The sequence below is a fragment of the Lissotriton helveticus genome, chromosome 5_1 (genome assembly GCF_964261635.1).
Source record: "Lissotriton helveticus chromosome 5_1, aLisHel1.1, whole genome shotgun sequence".
Classification (NCBI taxonomy): domain Eukaryota; kingdom Metazoa; phylum Chordata; class Amphibia; order Caudata; family Salamandridae; genus Lissotriton; species Lissotriton helveticus.
The window spans coordinates 508,521,354-508,549,185 of NC_136065.1; the positions used below are offsets into that span (position 1 = coordinate 508,521,354).

The 27,832-nt window shown below is 45.1% G+C and overlaps 1 protein-coding gene across 2 annotated transcripts in view; it reads right to left on the reverse strand.

Moving 5' to 3' along the window:
- Positions 1 to 27,832, reverse strand: part of RCN2 (reticulocalbin 2) — a 248,102-nt gene that overhangs the window by 22,429 nt on the left and 197,841 nt on the right. Inside the window, exon 8 of one of the 2 annotated variants that reach the window (XM_078642834.1) lies at positions 22,714 to 24,058. The exons of the other annotated variant lie outside the window; for it this stretch is intronic. Within the exon in view, the coding sequence (XP_078498960.1) occupies positions 23,906 to 24,058 (153 nt within the window). The 3' untranslated portion in view covers positions 22,714 to 23,905. Of the gene's footprint in view, positions 1 to 22,713; positions 24,059 to 27,832 lie in introns of those variants that run through there. 2 annotated transcript variants of the gene reach the window in all.

Consider the following 27,832-nt stretch of genomic DNA (forward strand, 5'->3'; position numbering starts at 1 on the left):
CACTGCCCTGGCTCCATCCCAACCCACCGAGTACTCCGGGCCAGCCTCACCAAACTCAGTACTTTGGCACCAGCTGAGCCCACTCGGTACCTAGACCCGGCACTCCAGACTGAGTGCCCTGGCAGTGACCCATCCCGCTCAGTACCCAGGCACCTTACCAGCTTACTCAGTTCCCTGTACCAGCCCAGCCCACTGAGTGCCCGGGTATGTCCTGAGCTACCCAAACCTGGCCCGACTCAGCTCACCGAGTGCCCGGGCTTCGCTCTACCATAGTCAGTGCCCTGGAACGATTCAGCCCACTGAGAGCTCCAACCCAGCCCGCTCAGTACCCAGGCACCAGATTAGGCTACAGCGTGCCCCGGCGCTGCAGCGCCCCCTGGAAGTGTGTTTTCCATCAGGCGGAGTCACTTTGGACTCTGCGCCACAATTCTCAGGGTGTTCCGGTGGACGGGTCTTGAGGCCAGCGGTCTTCAGCTATCAGTGGGTCAGTCTCAGGCCCTTGCAGGCCGCATCGGTGCTGTCCCCTCACAGAGGACATGGAACCAAAGAGGCTAATCTCAGACCGGATTGTTTTCTGTATTTGAACCTGCTGGGGCCTCTCGGGTCAAGTCCATTCCGCAGGGTATTTTTTCTTTTAAAAAAAGCCCCGGGGGTGGCGGTCCCCGGGGCTCGGTGGGACCTTAGAGGCCCCCAACATTAAACTATTAAGCCCCAGGGGTGGCAGTTCCCGGGGCTGCGGGGGGTCATGTGCCCCCACAATTATTCATACTTTGCCCCTGGGGGTGGCGGTCCATGGGGCAGGGTGGAGGGGTTTGGGCCCCCCTACACTTTATTTTCAACATGCCCTTGGGACTTGGCCCCCGGGGGCTAATTAGCATCGAAGCGCGGGAGCCCACGCTTTTTTCTTTTTTTCAATCGGCAGGATCCGCTGATTTATCCGATTTAAAAAAAAATATTAATAATCTTGGGGCCTTGGGGGTCCTTGTGGGACACCCCTAAGCAGGCCTAGGGGGTTAGGGTGTTTTGTGCCTCGGTTCAACCGATGCACAAGATGGCTGCCAACACTTCCTGGTTTGGAGTGTTGACAGCCAATTAGCATACAGCTCGTGCTCGGCAGGGTGCGCGGATCCTGCACGGCCATAGATATATATGTGATATTAATTTTGATTTTCTCAGGAACTACTGAACAGATTTACACCATTTAACCAAAAGGCACAACTCTGAACCAAGGTCTACCTTTCTGCCAAATTTGGTGTAATTCAGTCCATCAGTTCGAGCTGTAGCTGCGACTAAAGGTTCCTATGGGAAATTGCATGGGGATAACACATTTTGGGACCCCCCTTTTTCCCGGCCCCTGTTTGATGAATCACCCAGTGACTTTTGGGATAGGAGTGGACCGGAGCGCCCCAACAGTTTTGAAAATTTTGCGAAGATTCGTCAACCGGTGTCAAAGTTATTCCAAATAGAATGTTACAGATTTCCTATGGATAATAGGTCCTAACTATAACTACCTACTGGCGACCGCCAGTAGGTAATATATACATATATTCACTGAAAAAACCATAGGTTTTACAGACGTTATAGTTAGTTGGACATTTCACTCATAGAAAACCAAAGAAATTCCTCTGTTATAGTTAGTTGAGCTAACTATAACTCACGTCCCTGCAATGCACTGCTGATGATGTCACATATTACATCATTCATGACATGGTCAGTGACATCACTGATGACACCTCAAATGACATCACTGATGACATCATCTAGTGACTATGTGTTCTCTATAAAATTTAAATATGTTTTATATATATGCCAAGGTGTATTGAAGAATGAATGGGTGTATAAGCGTCAGGATGGGTGATTAAGTAGGTATGTGACTGACTGTATAAGCGAGTGATTAATTGCGTCTTGCTTAATTCATGTGTTAGCGACTGATACAGACATTCACACAGTTTAGGTTGTCAGTTGGTGTGTAAGCGGTTGCATGGTTTGGTTAGCAGCTAAATGAGGATCTATATGGGCTATTGATTGCTTGTCTGAGTATCTGTATGGGTGCCTGAGTGTGTGTGTGTGTGGGTGTGACTGTGCATAGATGGGTGAGTGGATAATTCACTGGGTAGATGTGTTCAAGTCTGTATCTGTGAAGGGCTGTATGGCTGGTTGAGTGTGTGTATGGGTGTCTTTGTGAGTGAATGGATGCCTCAGTGGTACATGTGTGAGTAACTGCATATGTGAAAGGCAGTATATATGAGTGTTGGACTGTATAAATGACTATATGTGAGAGTGACTGATTGTGAGAGTGCCTGTATGGATCAGTATGTGCTTGTATTAGTTATTGTAGTAGAGTGTAAGTATGTGTTAGTATATGTTTAAATAAGTGAGGTGGTATGTGTATAACTGCACAGGTGAGTAAATAAAAGTGTGATTCATTATTTCCATTACTGACTAGGTGTGTGAATAATTATGAATGAGGGGCGGTGTGTGAGTGTCTGTATAGATATGTGACTGGATATGATAATGCTGTATTGATGGCTGACTGTATGTATGAGTGACTGTATGGGTGAATGAATGGATGTGAGAGTAGACCTAGGAATTAGGGAGTGGATATTTACTAACTGGTATTGGTGTGTTCATGGTTTCGAAAATTAAAGTCTGTATTTTAGAGTGGGTGTATCAAGTGTTATATTAGGGTCTGATAAGGTGCATCAGATTTTCACGTGGATGATGTCAACAGTAATGTCACTGACCATCTCATGAATGATGTAATATGTGAGGTCATCAGCAGTGCATTGCAGGGGCGCGAGTTATAGTTAGCTCAACTAACTATAACAGGGGAATTTCTATGGTTTTCTAGGAGTGAAATATCCAACTAACTATAACGTCCCTGAAACCTATGGTTTTTTCTGTGAATTTCTAAGGTTTTTTAAATGCTAATTCCTAACTATAATGTCTATAAAACCTATTTTTTTGTGAATTTCAAAGGTTTTTTAAATGTTGATTTCATATGTTAATATTTATAAAATCTATATTTTTTCAAATCTTTTTATATTTTGGAACTCTGTTATCCTTTTTTTAACTTCAAAAATTATGTAATGTTTAAATCTTACTATAATATTTTTTTGGGTGAGAAAAGTAGTCCCGTACCGGTAGTCTACCAAGCTCCATCAGCACGCGAATCCTATCCGCCATATTGAAATAATGCGCTTTTCGTATCTGACGGGTTCGTGGCACCGAGTCCCATGTAAGAACATATACGTATGAGGTCGCGCCAGCTGCTACTTTGGTATGCGACGGGTACGCAGTACCAAGCCGCGCGTTATGTCATGTACATATGGGTTCGTGCCCGCTGCACGGTGCGTATGCGACGAGTGCACGCTGCCAGGCCCTGTGTTACGTCATAGACGTGTGGTGTCGCGCCGGGTACACTATTCCCTCATTTTTTTTGCATGTCTCAATACTATATCTAAATAACTTTAAAGTGTATATGAGAGCAAGCATTAATCTAAAATATTTTAAACATTTATATATTTCTAACTGTAATAAACTTATATTATAGTATACATATTTTCTCAAAATCGCGTGGGGCGCGAACTCCTTGCGTGCTGGGTGTGCGATTGCCATGTGACCTTAATAAAAAGCATTTGATTGGTTGATAACATTTCCCATTGTAGCAGTTGGAAAATGCCATCCATTTTAGTCATTCTCTCTACAGCATTTGATGAGACACATCTCTTCTGCTTAGACAGCTTTTTTGAAAACTTTTTGCTATGTACACATATCTTACACTACACGCACCATGCAACCATCATCTTCATCAATATTCATGGTCTGTAAAGTAGCCTTCCACCTGTGTTATGTAACCTGAAAGTTACATAACCAAAGTTTTCCCCACTGCCAGAGGTAACATGGTTGCATACGCTGTCCACAGCACAATGTAATGTGGTACGGCTCATGGACAGTATCATGCATAGATAATGAACACACGGACACAGATAGATAGTGGAAGTGGATACGGGCACATGCGCTCAACACCTTTTTATTACCAGGGTCACATATCCAGTGACATCTGTGCTGGATGCGTGTGGGGTGAGTTAAACCAGGCCTCAGGGAATGGTTGCTGCTAGCATCAACTACAACAGTAATCATTGGATCACACACAGAGATTCAATAATAAAAGAGTCAATAGTTTGTGCTGCAGTAAGGTAGGGACAGTAGATGTAAAATAATACAGACAAAGTTCTATCGTAAAAGAACCATAACTTGTGATATACTGTGACACAGGCAATAGATCTGAGATAATACACAAAAAGATTGTATCATAAAGGTTCCAGCAGTTCTAGTGCGCTCAGATAGCCACATAAAAAGCATTCAGCATGTGCACAGCCAGCGATGATGAGTGCTGCGGACGGGCCGTACTAGGAGCAATGTCTGTTGCCATCAACACTGCATCATCTGCAATAGCGACTCGATCTGAATTGTGAACACTGCTGTCTGCAGTGTAGGCCAGAGAGAGCAGTCAGCAAAGGCCCACAGCCACATGCCGTGGACTTGAGCTGCCCAGTTTGTCATACACAAAGCAACAAAAAGCACGTGCGGAGCCTGCGATGACGCATATGCGTGGTGCGGACAGAGCGCACTGGAGAAATGTCATGTCCTAGAGGACTGCGTAATCTACAATAGCGACCCGTTCTGAATTGTGAACACTGCTGTCTGCAGTGTAAATTGAAGGCAGTAGTCACACAGACATCCATGAATACGTTTTCTCACTTCCTCTTCACAAAATACAACAACATAAATTACAGAAAACTCTGCAATAAATAAAACAAAACAATACAAATTGCGATTTCTGCTGTCCACAGTGTAGACTATTCAGTGTTCCTTTGAACTTGCAAGATGAATTTCGTCATTGTAGTAAACCTATAACTAGGCTTTCCTGTTTTCAGCTTCTATTTTTGGTCAATTCTGGTGGGTTTTTTCAGTGTTTTCAAGTGATGTCAATACCTTAAAAAAACAGTTATCTGTGGTTACACATTTTTGCTCCACAAAAAACAACAGAAAAAGTATTTATCCGGTGTTTATGGAACATTTTGCTTTTATTATTGCTTGTTTTCTGCACTGATAGAACATGGTATATAGACAGTGTACATAAAGTGAATATGAGGTCCAAATAGATTTTTGAAAATTAAAATTATTGTAGTACACCATTCAATACTTCTTCAGCGAGTCTTTGGTCATGTGCGCTCGCTCTTTCCTTCCCATGGAAACTCTGTGAAAAGGCCCTCTCAACATTGGCACTTGAGACAGGCAATGCCAAAACAGCCAATACACAATTTCTTAACTCTGGCCACTGACATAGCTTTCCATGCCAATACTGGTGCACTTGAAGATTGCGATTCTCAGGGCAGGTTCTGCAACATTTTCGTTAAGCTGGGCGCTTATGCCCTCAGAGTTATTGAAGTGGTGAAAATTAAGCATTCCAAATGACACTGCGTTCCATGTTTTCCAAAAGTTTGGTGTCATGTTTTCACCACTATCCCAGATACTTTGTGATAGCGCTCTTTATACATATACTTGTCACTATACCTTGCATTGAATGTTTAAACCAGGAGGTGTTGGCAATTCACCTACTATCAATACTGACCCAACAGAAACTGTGGGCTGATGTATTAATGGTTTTTACCCTTTCTCTGTGGGTAAATGTGATGACACATATTAGGAAAGATTCTTATGAAACCAGCCATTTTACCTATCAGTGAAAGAATCAAATGCAGCCCAAATATCAAATATCATTTTGATATTTCCTGATTCTCTACAGTTCATAAAATAATTAAACAAGACCTAAAACATGCTTCTAAATCCTGCATCTTTAGACCAAAGACCACAAAACTGAAAAAAGGAAGAAGAAACAATATTTTAGTGGCATCCCTAAACAACAAAACTTAAGCAGAATGTTAGCCCAGTCTTTCTTACTTCTAGCTTGTATAACAAAGTTACATTGTATAGACCCCTTCAGGAAGAAAATAAATTACTCTTTCACTCTCTATTTCCTTTCATTGAATGGCATTTAGTTTGCGGTTGTGCAGGTGTTTTTTCAGTTTTTATACGTTTTTACTGGTGAGGGCTATTTCTCTTTCAGTGGGGTTTTATCAGTTAGTATAGGATTAATCCTAAAACCCCACAGCCTACCTATAACTCATCTAAAAAACGTTCTTCGAGCAAGTATACTAAAAGGATATTGTGTATATTTCAAGAGACGTTGTAGTTAGTTGCCTACTGGATTCTGTAATTAAACAATCACCACTCAATCCGAATTGTGAGCCCTGCTGACCGCAGTGCAGGCCAGAGCCAGTGGTCATTAACGCCTCACAGCCACGTGCGGTTGGATTCGGAAGCATGGAGTTGGTTGCACCTGATCAGAGGGGCTACACAGAAATAATCACAGACTAACTTCTTACATCCTCAATCATAGAATCAAGACCCCGTTTCACTGTTCGGACCTGCTGTAACGCGGTGTACTCCACCGACTGGTGTCAACCAAGCACAACAATCATGTGCAACAGTTAGCTACGCAAGCACAGAGTCTGATGCACCTCAACGGAGGGAGTTCTATGAAAACCAAGCAACAGGTAATATCGGACATCTTCCATTGTGGGATCAAGACACCGTTCCACTGTTGGGATCTAGAGTTGGTTGCACCTGGTCGAAGGGAGTACCTTCATCTCCACTCTCAGATGCAGTTCTAACATCGTCCATTGTGGGATCAAGACACCGTTCCACTGTTGGGACCTAGAGTTGGTTGCACCTGGTCGGTGGGGGAACAAAGAAATCATAACAGACTTTAACTTCTGACATCCTCATTCATAGAATCAAGAACCTGTTTCACTCCTTCGGACCGGCTGTACAGTCCAGCGAGTAGAGTCAACCAAGCCCAATAATCCTGTACAGCAGTTAGCTACGGAAGCACAGAGTCTGATGCACCTCAACGGAGAGAGTTCTGTGAAAAGCAAGCAGCAGGTAATATCGGACATCGTCCATTGTGGGATCAAGACACCGTTCCACTGTTGGGACCTAGAGTTGGATGTACCCGGGCGAAGGGAGTACCTTCGTCTCCACTCTCATATGCAGTTCTAACATCGTCCATTGTTGGATCAAGACACTGTTCCACTGTTGGTACTTGTTCGACTACTATGTTAGTAGTATACAGAGCACTCCACGCTGCTGGACCTCAGGCTGAGCGCTGTGTGCCTGTGTCGCGGTAGCCATCGTTGATCGCAGGAGCCTTCCGAGCTCGCAGACATCGGCCCAGCAGCTGCCGCTGGCACTTGGTGAGCCCTCTTTCACATACGGCGGTGTCGAAAGATGAACTGTGTGGCATATATGCGTTGCAGCGGTCATGACAGATTCTCGGTACCAGCACGCTGAGAGCATCATTCATGCAGCCACCTTCGCTCACGGGGTCAACCTCGTGGATGTGTAAGCTGCGCAGACCTGGCAGACACGTTCGCCATTCCGGAACAAAACCACACCCAGAGAAATGTGCCTTTTATTCATACCCCTACGCTAGCCTTGCGTACACCGAGCCAGCCCACTACGCTAAAGATTTGGGGGGAGGAGGCACGTACGCTCTATGTTTCCGTAATCTTTCCTACTGACTGTACTATTATGGTTGCGTCCACGGTCTACTTCACTCAATAGACCATCAGTGTATGTTGACATGTACGTGTCTGTGCTCTGCATACTCAAGTCTGTCCAGCACATCCCCTCAACACTCTGCATACTTTTATAATCGAGAATCACTTACCACCTTAGCACATACTTTACTCCCATTTCTCCCCACATTCTGCATTGTGTAACAGAGGTGCCATGCCATGTTTGGTTTGTGTACATGGCTAGCCACGATTCCCACAGTACGTAGTGTTGTTGTGTCTGCTAGGTGTACATGTTGTTTGTGATTAAACAAGGTAGCACGTTTATTCACAAGCAGTGGTTTCCTCCCATTTACATATCGCTGTCTTAAAGAGCATACAGAAGTTTTTCTCACAGGTAAAACATGCGACCACAATGGCAGTCATTCATTACTATCCATGAATGTCCAACTGCACAACGCTTATAAGCTTACAGTCCCCAATTTTGCGTGCTTTCTTAAAAGCACACCAACTCCCACAATCAGACCAACATTCACACAGCTTTAGAACGGCAGTTATCTGCTTCTCAATAACATGCACTCCTATGGAATGTGAGGTATGCCCTTACTCTTTCAAACCGAGTAACTTCCTGTGGCAATGTCTATTCCCACCCACACAAAGTAACTCCCAAACTTCAACTTGGCCTTCAATCCCTACTTTAAAAACAGATTTCAATAAACTAACCAAGGTAAAGCGCTTTTGTTCAGAACAAAAGTGTCCCTCACCTCTGCAAAAGAAATTTATCGACTGCAGATAGCACGAACTTCAAGTAAAATACAGTCCCTTTTAATACGAACCTCCCATTACACTTTGTGAATTGTTACACAATTTTTAACACATCTCACACTCCATTTTCAATTTCATACAGCTTTATTCGATCATTGTGAACAGATCATAAAAGAAAAAGAATACATATAAAAATATTCAGATCAATAAATATTCATATATACATTAGTTAAAACATTATGAAATACATGTTGCTGTGGTCCAGTTAAAACCTTTAAAATCGGTTATAGTAGTAAAAAAAAAAACTGTTCATAATATGGTTACAGGGTGCTGCCAGAAACTATGCCCACCCTTTTCCTCTTCCTGAGGCAGGCCCATAGATATGAGGCATCACAGAAACAGACAAATGGGTCACATAGGGCTTTTAAGAAATACATTGCGACCCGACATTGCCTAAAATGATGATGCTTCAGAATTGGCAGTGTAAACCATTTTCTTGCTTCAGAATATTTTTGACAAAATAGTAGGATATGCAGATCTGTCTGCGCCGCAAGGTTGTGACAGGGGCAGCGATCAAGATCTGCTAGCCTATACTTCTTTTGTGGATATCCCAGGAGTAACGGGATCATGTTTAATCTAAAGCGCAGTAGAATAAATCTGTGCTGTGCGTTGTTTATTTGTGCTAAGTAATGGAAACCATCTCCTGGTATTAATGGGACCAAGTCATACGCAACAGTAGAGTGATGAATCTGTTTTTTTTCCCTGCGGGCGTATTCTGCTCTTTGGGAATGTAGATCTTTTAACCGTTTCTTTGTGACCCCCTTACAGGAGTGAGGGTCCTGAAAGAGTTTTTCCATCCCTAGTCTTTAATACAGTTTCTACATGATTTAGCCACCTAATTCTTTTGTAATAATCTACAGGGCTCGACAAATCCAGTCGCCCGCTCGCATTTGCGAGGGAGAATGGATGAGGACGAGCTATTTTTAGGTCCTACTCGACCTTTCTGGCGAGTAGAAGTCAAACTAACTTTTGTCCTCTGTCTTTGAAAACAGAGCAAAAGTGACAAGATAACACGATTTAAAGGCATTTTTATTGCTCACAAAGGGAATGAGCAATAAAGATGCCTTTAAATCTTGTTATCTTGTCACTTTTGCTCCGTTTTCGGAGACGGAGGTCAAGTGGGTTGCAGTCAGGTCGAGGGGATTTTCCATGGTACCAGACCTGCAGGACTAGTACCATTTTTCGGATTTGTCGAGCCCTGATCTAGGTTACAGCATTCTCTTATAATGGTTTGTGTCAAATCAATCAATCAATCAATCACAGCATTTATAAAGCGCACTACTCACCCGGTGGGTCTCAAGGCGCTGGGGGAGGGGAGGTCCGCTACTGTTCGAACAGCCAGGTCTTGAGCTGTTTCCTGAAGGCGAGGTAGTCCTGGGTCAGTCGGAGGTGGTTCGGGAGGGAGTTCCAGGTCTTGGCGGCCAGGTAGGAGAAGGACCTTCCTCCTGTGGTGGCTCTTCAGATGCGGGGGACGGCGGCGAGGGCGTGGCCGGTCGAGCGAAGTTGGCGGGTGGGAGCGTAGAAGTTGAAGTGGCTGTTGAGGTATCCTGGGCCTTGGTTGTGTAGGGCCTTGTGTGCATGGGTGAGGAGACGGAAGGTTATTCTCTTGTTGACCGGTAGCCAGTGCAGATCTTTCAGGTGTCCGGAGATGTGACTGCGACGGGGGATGTCCAGGATGAGTCGTGCTGAGGCGTTCTGGATCCCCTGGAGTCTCTTCTGGAGTTTGGCGGTGGTTCCGGCGTAGAGGGAGTTGCCGAAGTCCGGGCGGCTGGTGACGAGGGCCTGGGTGACCGTCTTCCTGGTCTCGGTGGGGATCCATCAGAAGATCTTACGTAGAATGCGCAGGATGTTGAAGCATGACGAGGAGACGGCGTTGACTTGTCTGGTCATGGAGAGGGAGGAGTCCAGGGTGAAGCCCAGGTTGCGTGCGTGGTCTGTTGGTTTGGGTGCGCTGCCTAGGGCGGGGGGCCACCAGGAGTCGTCCCAGGCGGAGGGTGAGGATCCCAGGATGAGAACTTCCGTCTTGTCTGAGTTCAGTTTCAGGCGGCTGGTCGTCATCCATTCGGCTACGTCTTTCATCCCTTCGTGTAGGTTGGCTCTGGCGGTGGCGGGGTCGTTGGTGAGGGAGAGGATCAGCTGGGTGTCGTCGGCGTAGGGGATGATGTTGAGGTTGTGTTGGCGTGCGATGGCTGCGAGGGGGCTCATGTAGACGTTGAAGAGGGTTGGGCTGAGCGAGGAGCCTTGAGGAACGCCGCAGATGACTTCGGTGGCTTCTGATGTGAACAGGGGGAGGCGGACTCTCTGTGTCCTTCCGGCGAGGAACGAGATGATCCATTCCAGTGCCTTCTCCTGGATTCCGACGTTGCTGAGGCGCTGCGCTAGGGTACGGTGGCAGACAGTGTCGAAGGCCGCGGAGAGGTCTAGGAGGATGAGGGCCGCTGTTTCTCCGTTGTCGAGCAGGGCTCGGATGTCATCGGTAGCTGCGATCAGGGCGGTCTCGGTGCTGTGGTTGGCCCGGAAGCCAGACTGCGAGATGTCGAGGGATCCGTTCGTCTCGAGGAAGGCGGCCAGCTGCTTGTTGACGGTCTTCTCGATGACTTTTGCAGGAAACGGGAGCAGCAAAATGGGGCGGTAGTTCTTGAGGTCGGAGGGGTCGGCTGATGGCTTCTTGAGTAGAGCGCTGAGTTCGGCGTGCTTCCAGCTCTCCGGGAAGGTAGTGGTGTCGAAGGAGGTGTTGATGATGTCCCGCAGGTGGGGTGCGATGACGGCGTTGGCCTTGTTGTAGACGTGGTGAGGGCAGGGGTCGGTCGGAGATCCGGAGTGGATGGAGTTCATCGTGCGGATGGTGTCTTCGGTGCTGATCGGGGTCCAGGCGCGGAGGGTGGTGGTGGGGGCGGTGGTTCGGTCGTGGCGTGCGTCGGTTGGGAGCTGAAGCTGTTGTGTATGTCCGTGATCTTGTTGTGGAAGTAGGAGGCGAGCGAGTTGCAGAGGTCTTGCGAAGGGGTGATGTCGTTGTTTCCGGCGTTGGGGTTGGAGAGCACCTTGACGATGTTGAAGAGTTCCTTGCTGTTTTGGGCGTTGTTGTCCAGTCGTTCCTTGAATGCAGTTTTCTTGGTGGCGTGGATCAGTTGGTGGTGTTTTCGGGTGGCGAGCTTGAGGGCAGTCATGTTGTTCGGCGTTGGGTCTCTGCGCCAGGCTTTCTCGAGGGCTCGGCATTTCTTCTTGGAGCTCTTGAGTTCGTTGGTGAACCATGGGGCTTTCTTGCTAACGGGTCTGCTAGGCGGGTCTTCAGAGGGGCGAGGTCGTCTGCGCAGTTGCTGATCCACTTCGCGAGGTTGGTGGCCGCCTGGCTTGGGTTCGTTGCGCTGGTGGGAGGGTGCATGCTCAGGGAAGTCGCGAGCTGGTCGGCTGTGATCTTGTTCCAGCTTCTTCGTGCAACCTGTAGTTGGTGGTGGTGGATCGTGGTCCTTCTGAAGCTGAAGTAGACGCAGCTGTGGTCTGTCCAGTGGAGTCCGGTGGCGTGGCTGAAGGCGATGTCATTGCTGGATGAGAAGACGGGGTCGAGTGTATGTCCGGTGTAGTGGGTGGGAGTGGTCACCAGCTGCTTGAGACCGAGGTTGGCGAGGTTGTCCAGCAGGGTGGTGGTGTTGCGGTCGTTGTTGTTCTCCAGATGGAAGTTGAGGTCCCCGAGGAGGATGTAGTCAGCGGAGGCGAGGGCATGTGGGCTGATGAAGTCGGCGATGTCTTCGCTTAATTGTGTGCGTGGTCCCGGGGGTCTGTAGATGAGGGTGCCTCTGAGGGTGGTCTTGGGGTCGATGTGGATCTGGAAGTGCAGGTGTTCGGCGGGTGCGAGGGTGTCGTCGGTGTTGGTCGTGATGCGGATGGAGTTCCGGTGGATGATGGCGATGCCTCCTCCGGTCTGGTTGACGCGGTCCCTCCGGATGATCTTGTAGCCGTCCGGGTTGGCGATGGCGGGCGCTGAGGAGGCGTTCATCCAGGTTTCCGTGAGGAAGGCGACGTCTGGGGCTGTGGTGTCGAGCAGGTTCCAGAGCTTGATGGCGTGTCTGTGGACGGAGCGGGTGTTGAGCAGGATGCACTTGAGGTGGTTGCTGCTGGAGTTCGGCTTGGTCGGTGCTGGTGTGGTGCAGGTCCGAGTGCAGGTGAATTTGCAGGAGTGGCAGCAGAAGGGTCCGTGGGTGCGTCTCGGGGTGGCTCGATAGCAGCCCGGGAATCTGCCGGCGTTGAGTGCGGTGAGTTCGGTGGCGTCGTAGGTCCGTCGGGTCGGCTTCCGTCGGTGGAGGCCAGGGGGTCTGGCGCTGGGCCCGGTCCAGGCGGGACGGGCGCAGACGGGCTTACCTTTGGCGCTCAATCGGTGCTCCCGCTGCGCGCGTCCGCTGCGCGGTCGCTCTGGGGGCGTCATAAGAAGGGAGCAGGTAGGGAGGGTCTGCGGGAGCGCGTTAGCCAATCGGCTGGCGGGGGGGCGGGGCCGCGGGCTGGCAGCGGCGGGAAAATCGAGTGCGGGCTTGGTGGGCGGCCCTGCGGCGGCTGGGGCGCTGGAGGAGGGAGCAGGCGGCGTCGGTGGCGGCAGGCACAGGCAGCAGGTAGGCACAGGAGCGGGAGACAGGAGGAGCGTGGGGGCGACCAGGCCGGTAGGCGCAGTGGTCGCTCCCGAGGTGGAGTCTGGTTCCCCTTAAGAAGGGAGCCGGTAGGGAGGGTCTGCGGGGAGGCGGAACGCGTTAGCCAATCGGCTGGCGGGGGGGCGGGGCCGCGGGCTGGCAGCGGCGGGAAAATCGAGTGCGGCCTTGGTGGGCGGCCCTGCGGCGGCTGGGGCGCTGGAGGAGGGAGCAGGCGGCGTCGGTGGCGGCAGGCACAGGCAGCAGGTAGGCACAGGAGCGGGAGACAGGAGGAGTGTGGGGGCGACCAGGCCGGTAGGCGCAGTGGTCGCTCCCGAGGTGGAGTCTGGTTCCCCTTAAGAAGGGAGCCGGTAGGGAGGGTCTGCGGGGAGGCGGAAGCGCGTTAGCCAAACGGCTGGTGGGGGGGCAGGGCCGCGGGCTGGCAGCGGCAGGAAAATCGAGTGCGGGCTTGGCGGGCGGCCCTGCGGCGGCTGGGGCGCTGGAGGAGGGAGCAGGCGGCGTCGGTGGCGGCAGGCACAGGCAGCAGGTAGGCACAGGAGCGGGAGACAGGAGGAGCGTGGGGGCGACCAGGCCATCTACTGTAGTTCTTTGCCAAATGGATAGCCACAAGAGGACGGGGCCATTCTTATGGTGTCGCTCAGAATGGGGAGCCCTAATTCAAGATGTAGAATATAATTTGAAGCCGATTGGGGTAAGGACACACGGTTTTAAAAATAAAAAGAGTCTTCCATTTGCTGTAACAGGCCAGTATTGGCCATCCCCCACACACACGCTCCACATGTTGTGGCTGATTTTATTTTGGCTTGATAAATATTCTTAGTTATGTCCAGTGAGCATCCACCCAATTTTTTTGCAAATCTTTTAAATTCGTTTAGGCTCCTTTGCATGCCCTGGGCTCTTGTTTTTACTAGTTTGTACTAAGAATGATCCTTATCAAAGAGCACTCCTAGGTATGAAAAGGAGTCTACCACCTTAATTTCATTGACGGCCATCTGGAATTGTGGCGGTTTTTCTCCTCTGGCAGCTCAGCTACAATTATGAAAGATTTTGTTTCATTTACTTTTAGGTCAAGGAAAGCCATAAAGATGGCGTAAGCTTTAATTAGTTTTTGTAGGGCCAGGCCCGTTGTTGCCATCAGCACCGCATCATCGGCGTATGCCAAAATCAGGAGGGGGGTTTGATCAAATTTGGGCATGTCCAGAGAGAGCAGACAGGGAAGACTCAACTCCGTTCCTATAGATTGAAAAAAGGAACGGGGCGAGCACACACCCCTGTCTAACTCCCTTTTCAATTTTAAAATGACGTGTGCACTCCCCCTTTCTACCATACCTTACACAGGCAGTGGCATTTGCATACAGCTGGCGGATGAACCCAATAATAGGTGGGTCTATACCCATGTCCTCCATCATGGACCATAGCCTAGAGTGTCATCATAGACTTTAACTTCTGACATCTCACACTCAAGGTCTGGCACACTTTTTTAACACGGTCTCCTCCGGCCTTCTCACAGGCTTTCAAACTGTTTTTGGTATAATACCAGACTTCATTCATTCAATCATCTCTTGAATTACAGGAACAGTGCCCATAGATCCCGCTCTCTTTGCAGCCATCCCACTAATATTTTTGCTTGTAAAAAATGGCTGCACTCCCTGTGGTAACAAGCATGTCCGACAGAATACGCCTCTACGCGAAGCTATATAAATACCGTGAAAAAATTGAACTACTTTTCGGCTGCCTGCCTCCATCTATTATCGTAGCCAGCTACAACATCACATTTATTTACATATATGCAATCTGCGTTCAACCATCTTTTTATTGCATAACTTGCCCATTTGACTGGCGAATAAATGTATGTCTTGCCAGCATCCCAGCAATCGCTCCCGCAGGTAATGCAGTATCTTGAAAACCATGGACTTGATTGTTCAGGCAGTGGAGCAATGGTGGATGCAACGCAAAAAGGTATCCTGGTGGAATGGGATTTCTGCGCAGCTGCGAAAGATCTCCTGCAACATGCGACCTTTCACAACATCGCAGATTGCCTGCCAATTCAAATTTCCGCTCCAACATTCGAGGAACATTACTGTCCTTTCGAGGATATGGATTGGATCGCTTTGCATTTCTCCCACGATGGGTATGGCCTTGGACCACTCTCAGAAATACAGCTGTGTGGGGCTTACTGGAGGTACCTGGTGGGCTAGTTGGCCTCCAGGGACACTCAGGAATGAAGGGGGCTTACTACCCCAACTTAGAACATGCCAGGAGGCGCGTTTGCAGAGTGGTGGAGAAAGGGGGCATAGCCTGCGTCCACCTCTCAGCAATCCCTCTGTGTGGGGCTTACTGAGGTAGGCTAGTTAGCCCCTAAGGATCCCCAGCAGCAACGGGGACTTCAATCCCCATCCAAGAGGACGCCAGGGAGCGCGTTTGCGGAGTGGTGGGCAAAGGGGGCGTGGCCTGCTATGAGACCTTAGCAATCCTGCTGTGTGGGACTTACTGGAGGTAATAGGCGGGGTAGCTGGCCCCAAGGTTGTCCTTGGGGGCCAACTGCTAAAACGTCTTTGGAAGAGACGCTCCTCTTTCTCCATCACTCTGCATATGCGTATCCTAGCAGACTACGGAATGGGGGATGAGGTTCACTCTACTCCTGAGGGACTTTGGGGACCCAGAAGCCCTCCTGGTACCTCCAGTAAGTCCTACGCAGCGGAATTCCTGAGCATTGGTTGGAGGCCCAGCATCCTTTCTGCACCACTCTCCAAACGTGTCTACTAGTTAAAGAAGGGTTTGCAATGCAATAAGGTTAGCATTTTCTATAGGCGTTGTAAATGTAAAAGTTTTTTACTAATGTTTTTTTGGAGTCGAGTAAGTCCGACGCAGCGGAATTCCTGAGCATTGGTCGGAGGCCCAGCATCCTTTCTGCACCACTCTCCAAACGTGTCTACTAGTTAAAGAAGGGTTTGCAATGCAATAAGGTTCGCATTTTCTATAGGCGTTGTAAATGTAAAAGTTTTTTACTAATGTTTTTTGGAGTGGAGTGGATTTACGTTGTGTGTATTGGAATTCTGTTTTAAGCTGTGCAGTGAAATTATGTGGATAGAAAGTATGTGGTATTTACTGTGTAGGAATTATATAGAGTGGGATTATGTGTTATGGAGAGTAATTATGTGGTATCGTAGTCTTTGTTGTGGAGTGGTAACCTCAGGTTTAGTCTTCCTCATTTCTGTAGAAGCTCAACTATGAACTCAGTGAGACAAAAAAAGAAGGAATCACTGAGGAGCACTTGTGGACCTAGGCAGAGGGATAAGCAGGGCCACTGGAATTATGCGACTGTTTGGCTGCGCCAAGTTTCTCACAATTATATATTTTCCACATTAGCCACATATTCCATCATCTGCTCTCTAATCTGCAGATTTGAACAAAAAAAGCCTTGTTTCTAGCTCAAATGTTACCAAAAATGCAGTGAAAAGTGCTTTAGCATGGTGGAAGGCCCTATGCAAACCTAGAACTTATTGCTAAATGTGGTTGTTAAATTGGTACTAATAGTGTGCAAGCCACTCTTGCTTCTTTCTGCGCCTCTCTTGCCTCTTTCTGCATTTCTGTTGCTTCTTTCTGCACATTTTGCTTTTTCTGCAATTCTCTTGCCTTTCTGCAAATCTCTTCTACTTTCTGCACCTGTTAACTATTTCTGCACCTCACTTGCTTCTTTTTTAACCCTCTTTCTACACCCTTCTTCCCTTTCTGCACTCTTCTAGTCTCTTTCAGCACCTCTGTTGCTTCTTTCTGTACTTCTCTTCCTTCTTTCTGTACCCCTCTTGCTTCTTTGTGCACCTCTCCTACCTCTGTCTGCACCCCTCTTTCTGCACCTCAGATGGTTCTTTCTGCACTACTCCTGATTCTTTCTGCACCTCTTTTGCAAATTTCGGTATCCCTGTTCCCTCTTTCTGCACCTTTCCTGCCTGTTTCTGCACTTCTCTTGCATCTTTCTGCACCTGTTGTTTATTTCTCTACTTATCTTGCCTCTTTCTGCACAACTCTTGCCTTTCAGCACCTCTGTTGCTTCTTTCTGCACTTCTCTGGCTTCCTTCTGCACCCCTCTTGCCTCTTCTGTACCCCTCTTGCCTCTGTGCACCTCTTTCTGCACCTGTTGGTTCTTTCTGCACCTCTTTTGCAAATGTATTTATTCTTCCTGACTCTTTCTGCACCCGTTCCCTCTTTCTGTACCTTTTCTGCGTTTCTGCACTTCTCTTTCTGCACATCTGTTGCTTCTCTCAGCAATTCTCTAACCTCTTGACTCTTTCTGCACCTCAAGTGCTTCTGCATTTCTCTTGCCTCTTTCTACACTTATCTTGCCTCTTTCTATACATCTCTTGCCTCTTTCTGAACCACACTTGCCACTTTCTGTTCTTCACTTGTCTTTCTCAACCTCACTCTCTTCTTTCTGCACCTCTCTTGCCTCTTTCTGCACCTCTCTTGCTTCTCTGTACCCTTCTTGTCCCTTTCAGCACCTCTGTTGCTTCTTTCTGCACCTCTTACTTCTTTCAGCACCCTTCTTGCCTCTTTTTGCATCTCTCCTACCTCTTTCTGCACCTCGCTTGCTTCTTTCTGCACCTTTCCTGCCTGTTTCTGCAACTTTCTTGTCTTTCTACACCTCTGTTGCTTCTTTCTGCACTTCTTTTGCCTCTTTCTGCACCTTTCTTCCCTCTTTCAGCACCTCTGTTGCTTCTTTCTGTACTTCACTTGCTTTCTCCTGCACCCCTCTTGCCTCTTCCTGTACCTCTTTTGCTTCTTTCTGCACTCCTCTTGCCTCCTCCTGTACCCCTCTTGCCTCTTTCTGCACCTCTGTTGGTTCTTTCTGCACTGCTCTTTCTTTTTAATGCACCTCTTTTGCAAATGTATATCGCTCTGGCCTCTTTCTGCACCCCTGTTCTCTCTTTTTGCACCTTTCCTGCCTCTTTTTGCTCCTCTCTTGCCTCTTTTTGCACCCCTGTTCCGTTTTTCTGCACCTCTCTTGCCTCTTTGTGTACATTTGTTGCTTCATTCTTCACTGCTCTTTACTCTGCACCCTTCGCGCCTCTTTCAGCTCGTCTGTTGCTTCTTTCTGCATCCCTCCTGTCTCTCTCTGCACCTCTCCTACTTATTTCTGCACCTCTCTTGCCTCTTTTTGCCCCTCTGTTGGTTCTTTCTGCACTGCTCTTGCTTCTTTCTGCACCTATTTTGCAAATTTCTGCATCCCTTATCTCTTTCTGCCCCCTCTCCCTATTTCTCCACCTCTCTTGCTTCTTTCTGCCCTTGTCTTGCTTCTTTCTTCACTGTTCTTACCACTTTCTGCATCCATGTCCCCTCTTTCTGTACCTTCCTTGACTGTTTGTGCACCTCTCTTGCCTCTTTCTGCACCTCTGTTGCTTAGTCCATCACTTCTCTTGCCTTTGTTGTACCCCTCTTGCCTCTTAAAGAAACTCTGTTGCTTTTTTCTGCATTTCTCTTGCTTCTTTCTACACCCCTCTTGCCTCTTTCTGTACCCCTTTTGCCTCTTTGTGCACCTCTCCTGGCTCTTTCTGTACCTCTCTTGCCTTTTTCTGCAGTTCTCTTGCCTCTTTCTACACCTCTTTTGCTTCTTTCTGCACTTTCTTGCATATTTCTGCACCTCTGTTGGTTCTTTCTGCACTTCTCTTGCTTCTTTTTGCACCTGTGTTGCAAAGTTCTGCACCCCTTTCCTCTTTCTGCACCTTTTGCCTCTGCATACCTGTTCCCTCTTTCTGCACCCCTTCTGCCTGTTTCTGCAGTTCTCTTGCCTCCCTCTGCACCTCATTTGCCTCTTTCTGCACCCTTCTTCCTTTTTCTGCACATCTCTTGCCTATTTCTGCATATCTCTTGGTTCTTTCTGCACCCCTCTTGCGTCTTTGTGTACCTGTTTTGCTTCTTTCTGCACCCCTCTTGCCTCTTTCTGCACCTCTATTGGTTCTTTCTGCACTTGTATTGCCTTTCTGCACCTCTCTTGCTTCTTTCTGCACCCCTGTTGTCTTTATGCACTCGTCTTCTCTCATTCTGCACCTCTCTTGCTTCTTTCTGCACTGCTCTTGCATCTTTGTGCACCTCTTTTGCTTCTTTCTACATTTTTCTCTCGTCTTTCTGCACCTGTTGCTTCTTTCTATACTTCTATTGTCTCTTTCTACACTTCTATGGTATCTTTCTGCACCTCTCTTGCTTCTTTCTGCACCTCTCTTGCCTCTTTCTGCACCTCTCTTGCCTCTTTCTGCACCCTTCTTCCCTTTTTTTGCATCCCTCTTACCTCTTTCTGCTGTCTCTTGCCATTTTCTGCACCTTACTTTCTTTCCACACCTGTTGCTTTTTTCTATACTTCACTTCCTTCTTTCTGCACTCCTCCTGCCTCTTTGTGCACCACTCCTACCTTTTTCTGCACCCCTCTTGCCTCTTTTTACACCTCCGTTGGTTCTTTCTGCACTGCTCTTGCTTCTTTCTGCACCTCTCGTGCCTCTTTCTACCCTTCACTTGCTTCTTTCTGTACCTCTCTTGCCTCTTTTGGCCCCTCTGTTGCTTCTTTCTGCATTTCTCTTGCCTTTTTCTGCACCTCTTACTTAGAGGTAGTTTTAATCCCCCTGTCTGATTATGTACTATGGCCTTGCGGGGGAGTTCATGCCAATCATAGGGGTACCCAACCCATAGTGTACCCTAGTGTATGTAGGTGTTTTCACTGTATTCTAAGTTTCTTTCAGCAAAGCACTGGCTCCGGGGCTGGTTAGTCAGTAAGTTTCCTACCAGTAGCAGTACCAGTCAGCAAAACGTTGGGGGCACAGGATGCCTTTGCAACAAGGCCTCTTTATACACCTTGGTTGGTTCTTTCTGCATTTCTCTTGCTTCCTTCTGCACTTTTATTTGTCTTTCTGGACCTCTGTTGCCTCTTTCTGCATTTTTCTTGCTTCTTTCTGCACCTTTATTCTTTTTTCTTCACATGTCCTACCTATGTAGGAATAGTTAGAAATTATCATTTAAAAAACCTTTGAAATTCACAGAAAAAAGCCATAGGTTTCAGGGACATAATATATTTAGAAATTAGCATAAAAAAATAGAAATTCACTGAAGGGACTTTATAGTAAGTTGGACATTTCACTCGTACAAAAACAGAGAAATTCGACTGTTCTAGTTAGTTGAGCTTACTAGAACTCGCGCCCCCGCAATACACTGCTGATGACATCACATATTACACCATTCAAGACATGGTCAGTGACATCACTGATTACATCTCAAATGACAACACGGATGACATCATCCACATGAAAATCTGATGCACCTCCTCATACCCTAATATAAACTTTGACACACCAACTCTAAAATATAGACTACCATTTGTAAACCAAAGACACAACAATGCCAGTTACTACATACCCACTCACTGTTTCCTAGGTCTACACATACATTCACTCATTCATCCATACATTCACTCATCAATACAGCACTATCATATGCACTCAGACACAGCCAGTCATCCACAGTTACTCACACACAGTCAGTCATGCAAAGAACCAATCACACTCCCATTTACTCACTTACACAATTATTCATACACCACCTCACTTATTCATATAGATATTAACACATCCTTCTCTCTTATACAATCATTGACACAAGCACACACACATATATATATACATATACATATATATATATATATATACATACATACACACGTTAGGTGTTTGAATGAGAAATGAGCTTATATTAAAGAAAAACACTGAAATATATCAGCTATGATTTCACTAACTAACTGCAACTTGAAGCCCCATCATGAACTGCTAATGACCTAACATATTACATTACTCCTGGCATGTTAAATTACATCACTCATATCATCTCAGTCATATCCTCTGGCGTGACCCAGCATCCAGTTCTAGGAAATGATAACACCAATTTTTTCTGGATAATTGTTGAAATGGTTCTCAGTAATGGTATTCTATGAAAAAAAATGTCTCTGAAATGAGTGTCAACTTCATCCAACATAGGGACATTCAAATTTAGATCTCTTCGTAACTCCAGAGAATGCACAAAAACCTGCTTGCAAGCAGGTGGTAATGTCCAGGAACTCATGGAGAAGCCCTTTCAATCTCATGACCAGAAACCGTTGATTACATCTTTCTTCAAATTCCACTGGCTCCCAAGATTCCTAAGACAGTTAAATGGGATTCATGCCATGTTGTCCTGATTACTGCTGCATGAGCCAGACATTTTTCATACAGAGATCTGTGGATCTACTGATGGGCAAAGTTGATCCAAGTCAAGATAAAGCCATATCTCCTGACGACAGACCACTGCAAGTTGTTACACCACAACACAGACTCTATCCAATTAAATGCTTTGAATTCTGACCTTTAAATATACCTCAGAAATGTCTTAAGATCTTCCAAACAGAAAGGATTGATTCCACTAATAAAGCTTACCTTCTGAAGGGGAAGGGATTTTGCATTTCGGCAAAAGCATGCAATTTAAATTCGCTCCAGGTGAGTCCTCAAGATTTCCTGCCAAATAGTCTTTAATAAGAGTTCAATTAGTATCCATATCCAGATCTTTATGATCTCCATCTAAACCACTGCTGTTTTTTTTCAGAATTGTAACCCTTTTAAGCACAAGCCCCCATTATAACGTTTTCTAAGGGCAAAGTCACATCAGTCAAAAAGCCACATTTTATTTCAAAATTCCCATTATCATTCCACCTGAATGAGAATATCCAGTTGCTGACATTTTTTATCCAGCCTTCTACTTCTGGGCAAAGGGCAAAGGGCACGAGATTACTTGGGCGTTAAACAATGCTCACATTTTTAGATGGACTAAGGTTTGTATAATTTATCCATGACCCTATCTCTAAAAAGGTTATCTCTTCAAGGGTTGCCTCATGGATCACTTCTGCCAGTTAAAAACTGACAGGCAAACACTACACAAAGTGTAATACACTGGAGCTCTTTGCAGGCATGCCACTTACAGACATATGTAAAGTTGCAATGTGTGCATTTACATTGACTTTTACAAAGCGCCACAGCGGAGATATGCAGTCCAGATTAGAGACAAACACTGGACAGGCTGCAATGCAACCACTTTTATTAAAACAAGCCTCTTCCCACCATCCTCTTTTTTTGTAAACTACTTTCATAGTCCTAAATCAAGCATACAAATCTGTGAAAGTCCCAATGCTGGAGAAGAAAAATGTTACTTGCCTGTAACTACAGTTCTTCACTATTGATGTTTGGAGGGGAGTGGAGTAAGAGGGACCAAAGATTGAGTTATAAAATGAAGATGATAGACTACTTATGGTCCATAACTGCTTTCAATGCAGTTGAATGGATAAACATACTGCTAGGATAACATTGATTATGGAGAGTTCACAGTCTGATGTCAGTACATAATTCAATCATGTGAATCTAGAACAGATTCTAATCCTAAAAAAAAATTACTACAAATAAGCAACCTGTTTCTTCTCATACCTTGCCTTTTTAGTGCGTTGGAGGAACTACATCAATTTAGGAATATAAAAGAGTGAAGAAAATATCATTTGAAAACATAATCAAAACCTGTGCATAGAGATACATGAAAGTACAACTGGGCAGTAGTAGGGGGTTCATTATTTTAATTAGTCAAAAAATGAATCTATGAATGCATATACACCATAGGGAATGACATTCACATATAGAGTTGTTATTGAAAAATGTGCAGCAGAACTAATTCATGTCTCAACAATACAATATATCACTCACTCTATTGCATTGCATGAACACAAAAAGAATTCACATTTATATAGAGAAAGAGCATTTGGCTGTCTGGAAACCTATCAATGTTGGTAGTCTTCTTTCAATTACTTTACTAAGAACTGTTCAAGCTTAATTTATTTCATACTTTGAATACCTGTAACATTAATTTTGATAGGACATTTAAAAAAACAAATAGAGAACACAAACGAAACCCAGAAAAAAAGAATTCATAGAACAGTCTACAAGCAATTTAGAACATGTCACAGAAACTTAATATTAGTAAGCATTTCATAAAAAGAGAACAAAATGGAATATTGTTCAGGGCTAAATAGACACAAAAATCTCTTTGGTAAAAATATTAGTGTGAAGTAGACATTTTACACATATGAAATTCTGACAATTGCACAGACTTTTCATTTGAAATTAAACATTTTTTTTTTTTAAATGAAAGTCATTACAATACTGGGTTCTACCACAATGATAACAGTCCATGTTGTTCACACTAAATCTCAGACAAGTAGAAATCAATGTTACTGATGGCAAATTTAGTCCATACGGTCAATCAACAGTTAAAGATGAAATATGAAGGTGAAGAGGATTACAATTAACAGACTGCTTTCATTAGCATAGCCACATAACCCCCTGCAGAAAACTAGCAAATGAAAAAGTCTGAGGTTCTAAGGACACAAGTATAGTATTCCACCTACAAATGTTACTGTATTTTGTTTTCTTTATAATGCATTTACATTCTAGAAAGTTCATAATACACCCGTTGTAATTTGAAGCCCAACCATTTGAGAACGTTTTAGAAAGCCTTCTGATGGGATTTCTTTGAGAAGGTTAGTTAATTATTTTAGAAAGTCTAAAAATTAGAGTGAACCCCTAATAAATTCGGCACAAGTGCAGTAAAGCGTCAAATTCAATAATTTAAATTAACACCAACAATAGTACTTTTAAATACCTACAGTATCCATAAAAAGGTTTGGAAGTACTGCATACGCAGTCAAAATATTAGTAAGGTAAGAGGAGTTGAGAAAAACTCATTAACTCTCTGTTAAAGTTCATCATGATAAAAATGTTCATCATGCAGTTGCCTGCCAAAATCTGTTGCTTCACTGGTAAGAAAGAGATCCAGGTTTTCAATAATTTCTGCCTCAGTCAGCCTGTTATCGTCATCCATGTCGATCTCTTCAATGACATGAACAGCCTTTAAAATAAAAACAAACTTGTAAGGACAAATGTATGTAGTACCTTTGCTGTTCTAACTCTTTAGCCAGGTATAAGACTGCACGCAATTTTAGGTCAAGATAACTCTGCCAACTTCTGAAATGGTTTTACATAACATCAAACACATCAAAGAAAACGCCTCTTTTTTTGTTTCATTAAACTTCAGAAAATAAAATGCACATAGGTGACACCACCATACAAAGCATAATTGTGCAATTGCATCAACTGGAATCACCCCCCCCCCCGCCATGAAAAGCTTTGAGGAATATTATTTGTTAAAATGATTACAAGAAAATCAGCAATAGTCATTCAACAATAGAGAAATGCTTATTTCAGATCTTGTAACATTTTGCACCACAGTGGACCCTCAGAAGAACTAAAAACAACAAATTAGTTACCCGTAACTTTAGGTCCAAAAATATCTACGCGTTGAGTATGTTACCAGTCAGTCTCTCCATGACAAAAGGTAAATGCATGAATTACTGTCCATGCATCACTTTAATAATAATAATAATAATTAAGAAGTACCATTCCCTGTCCATTGTTCTCATCATTTTAACACAGAACACGGTGTCCCTTTCCAATGGCCCAGTCTAAATATTTGCTACCACAAGTTAAGGAAGACATTTCAAAGCTGTCTCTGGAGGATAGGAAAGTTGTCGAGGTAATCACCACTGTGCTTGCTGTCCATAGTTACAGATACGTGTCATACTCTCCATCACACTGAATATGTAAGTTCACACTCTTCAGTCACTCCCACCGCAGTGTCAGCCTGGGATTTGGGAAACTAGAAAGATTTGACCATTATTATATTTGCAGAGAATGTCTCTTTAAAACTGGCATTAGCCCTGAAGTGAATGTCTGTACAATAATGCCTTACAAAGTAATCCAATGATGCTCAGGTTGTAGCCCTGAACATCACCAGCAAAGATGTTATCCTTATTAACTTGAAAAGCAAACAGCAAAGTGATGGTAACAGCCAGTATTTTAAAACAAGAATAAATGCTGAAGACAGTCAAAATTATAATTCAGTTAAGACAGCAAGTTGAATAGTGGAGTGCTTTCTGCAGACACCTAATGCCTTATGACTGCTGTGATTCCTTGAGCCTGACTCAAGTTTCTAAACTAAGGATTGAAAAATTGACATCAAGAAAAATTCCCCCTCTAAAAAACTTAGCATCTTATAGATTAGCCAAGAGGTCTGCCTCATTGTAGAACTGAAATAAATAGATAAAAACATCTTATGCAGTAAATTGGATAACCTAGCTGCCTCGGAAAACAGTCATATCCTATTAGAGAAATAAATGTGTTACTTACGGTATGTGTCATAGATTCATATCCATGATTCATTCCTCGCTGTCAGGCTAGGAATTCCTTGTAACTTTAAATCCCAGTAAACCGTGTTAAAATTGCCATAGTACCAATAACAGTTTGTTTATTGGCACATCCCCATCTTATTCGGAACACCCCACTCTTCAGCTAATGACGGAGAAGGGCTGAGTGCTCTACTCCTCACTAGAAGCCACCATTGCTCAGATTTCATAACACAAAGGTGAAGGATACACAGGTTAGGTAGTGAGCCTCTGACTAAGGAGGGCCACTTTCAAAACTAAGAAAGATCCCAACGCTGAAAAACTGCAGTTACTGGTAGCTTGTTTCTTCTACAGCATTAGATCTTGCACAGATTTGCATGCTTAAATGAGAATAAGAAGCAGTACAAAACATTTTAATAAAGCAGGAAGCGAGGTAACTGTTGAAAAGTAAACCTTCACACTCACGAAGGAAGGTAAGTTCCTCCAAGGTTTATTGCAGCATATACAGTGGCAACTTCAAACCACAACGACCAATGTTCCCTTCCACCCGAACCTCCACCTCTCCAGCCTTCTCTCCCCATCATCCCAATGTTCCACACACCTTCCCCCAACAACCTATAACAAATACAAACAACAAAAAAACACACACAGAAATATATATACACACACACACACACACACACACACACACACAATTAACACTAATTGAACACCCTTGTACACAGGTCCAAAGAATGAATCACCAGGTACCTCAAGGTCCATTCATCCATCATGAACTCTTTAAGATGCTCTGGTAATCTCCTCTCCCTCACACTAAGACGTACCAACACTTCAGGAGCACTTTGAGCCTCAGGAGAATACCAAGCTCTGCCACTTGCCACAACAAAACTTCCACTCCCACACCCCTCATTCACCCTCAAATTAGGTAAATTTCCTACCACATCACCAAATAAATATCCACCCACATCCTCCTGAAAATTTCACTCCTGACCACCGTGAACACCAGGGGCCCCTTTACACAAACACACATGGCGTAAATTCCGCACCCTTCCATCCTCAAGTCTTACTAATACACTCACAATCCTCAAAGGATCTGACCAACTAGGTGCTCCCTTTTCCACCAAGCCTGGTTTCCTCGCTCATACTTACTGACCTACCGAAATACACAGAATTTTCTTACCCACATTGAGCTTTTCCTGGACCAGGGTTTTCTATTTTTCCACTTTCCACTTCATTTTAAGATCAAACTCCGACTTACATTCCTCTCCCTTCTTAAGTCTCAACGACCATGGTACAAGTTTTGAAGAAGGGTTCCTCCCACTTAACACTTAAAACGACGTTCTGTCCGTTATGGAGCACGGAGTAATCCTATATGATTACAACATACTATGAAGAGATTACTTCCAAGACAACCCAGACTTCAGTGCAAATTGTATAGCCTCTTTGACCAACGTATTGAACCTCTCGACTTGCCCATTACTTTCGGGATGATACAGCGGCACCCTCACATGCTTGATCCCACATTTTCCCAAAAACAATTTCATTTTACTAGACGTGAGCTGTACACCATTATCAGATACCAATGTTTCAGGGACACCTTCCCTGGAAAAAACAACCTCCATAAAATAAATAACCACCTCTGTGGTCACGCTACCAAACATGCGTACTTCCGGCCACTTAGAATAATAATCAATAGGAACAATGGCGTACGCCTCCTTAGATGGCAACATGGTGAATGGCCCAATAAAATCAATTGCAACTTTCCACAATGGCTCGTCCAGTAAATCTGTTGTTTGTAAAGACTACAATGGGTTTAATCACCTTATCACTCGATTGACATGCACTACACTCCCTCACCCAATGGTATACCATTCCATCGACTCATGGACACCAAAAATGTTCTTTTATTTTCCTCCTGGTGCTGGACATTCCGCCATGACCCTCATAACCCAGTTTAACAAGGTCTTTGTGCATTCCCATGGGAGGTATAATCCCATCTCCCATCAGAACCATACTATTGCACACAGACAATTCCTCTTTCACTTACTAAAATGAACAATACTCTCTTTGTAACTGAGGTTCCGATGGCCAACCATTTACAATAAATTCCTTAACACCTAAAAAGCCCTACATCTTCCCCCCATTTCATTCATCCATTTGAACCTCTGACAATTCCGACCAACTCTCAACATCACTTTCCATACCACATGTCACATCTTCATACGTGTATGCCACCTCACATTCATTCATATCCTTTTCATGTATGTCACATGATTCCAGAGGGAGCTGTAAAAACCCATCAGCAATACAATTGTTCTTACCTGAAGTATGTACAATATCATGATGATACATTTGCAACTTTGAAGCTAACTGTGCTAACCGCTTGTAAGATTTCTCCCACCCCCTGGTTTTAAAATATTTACCAAAGGTTTATGATCTGA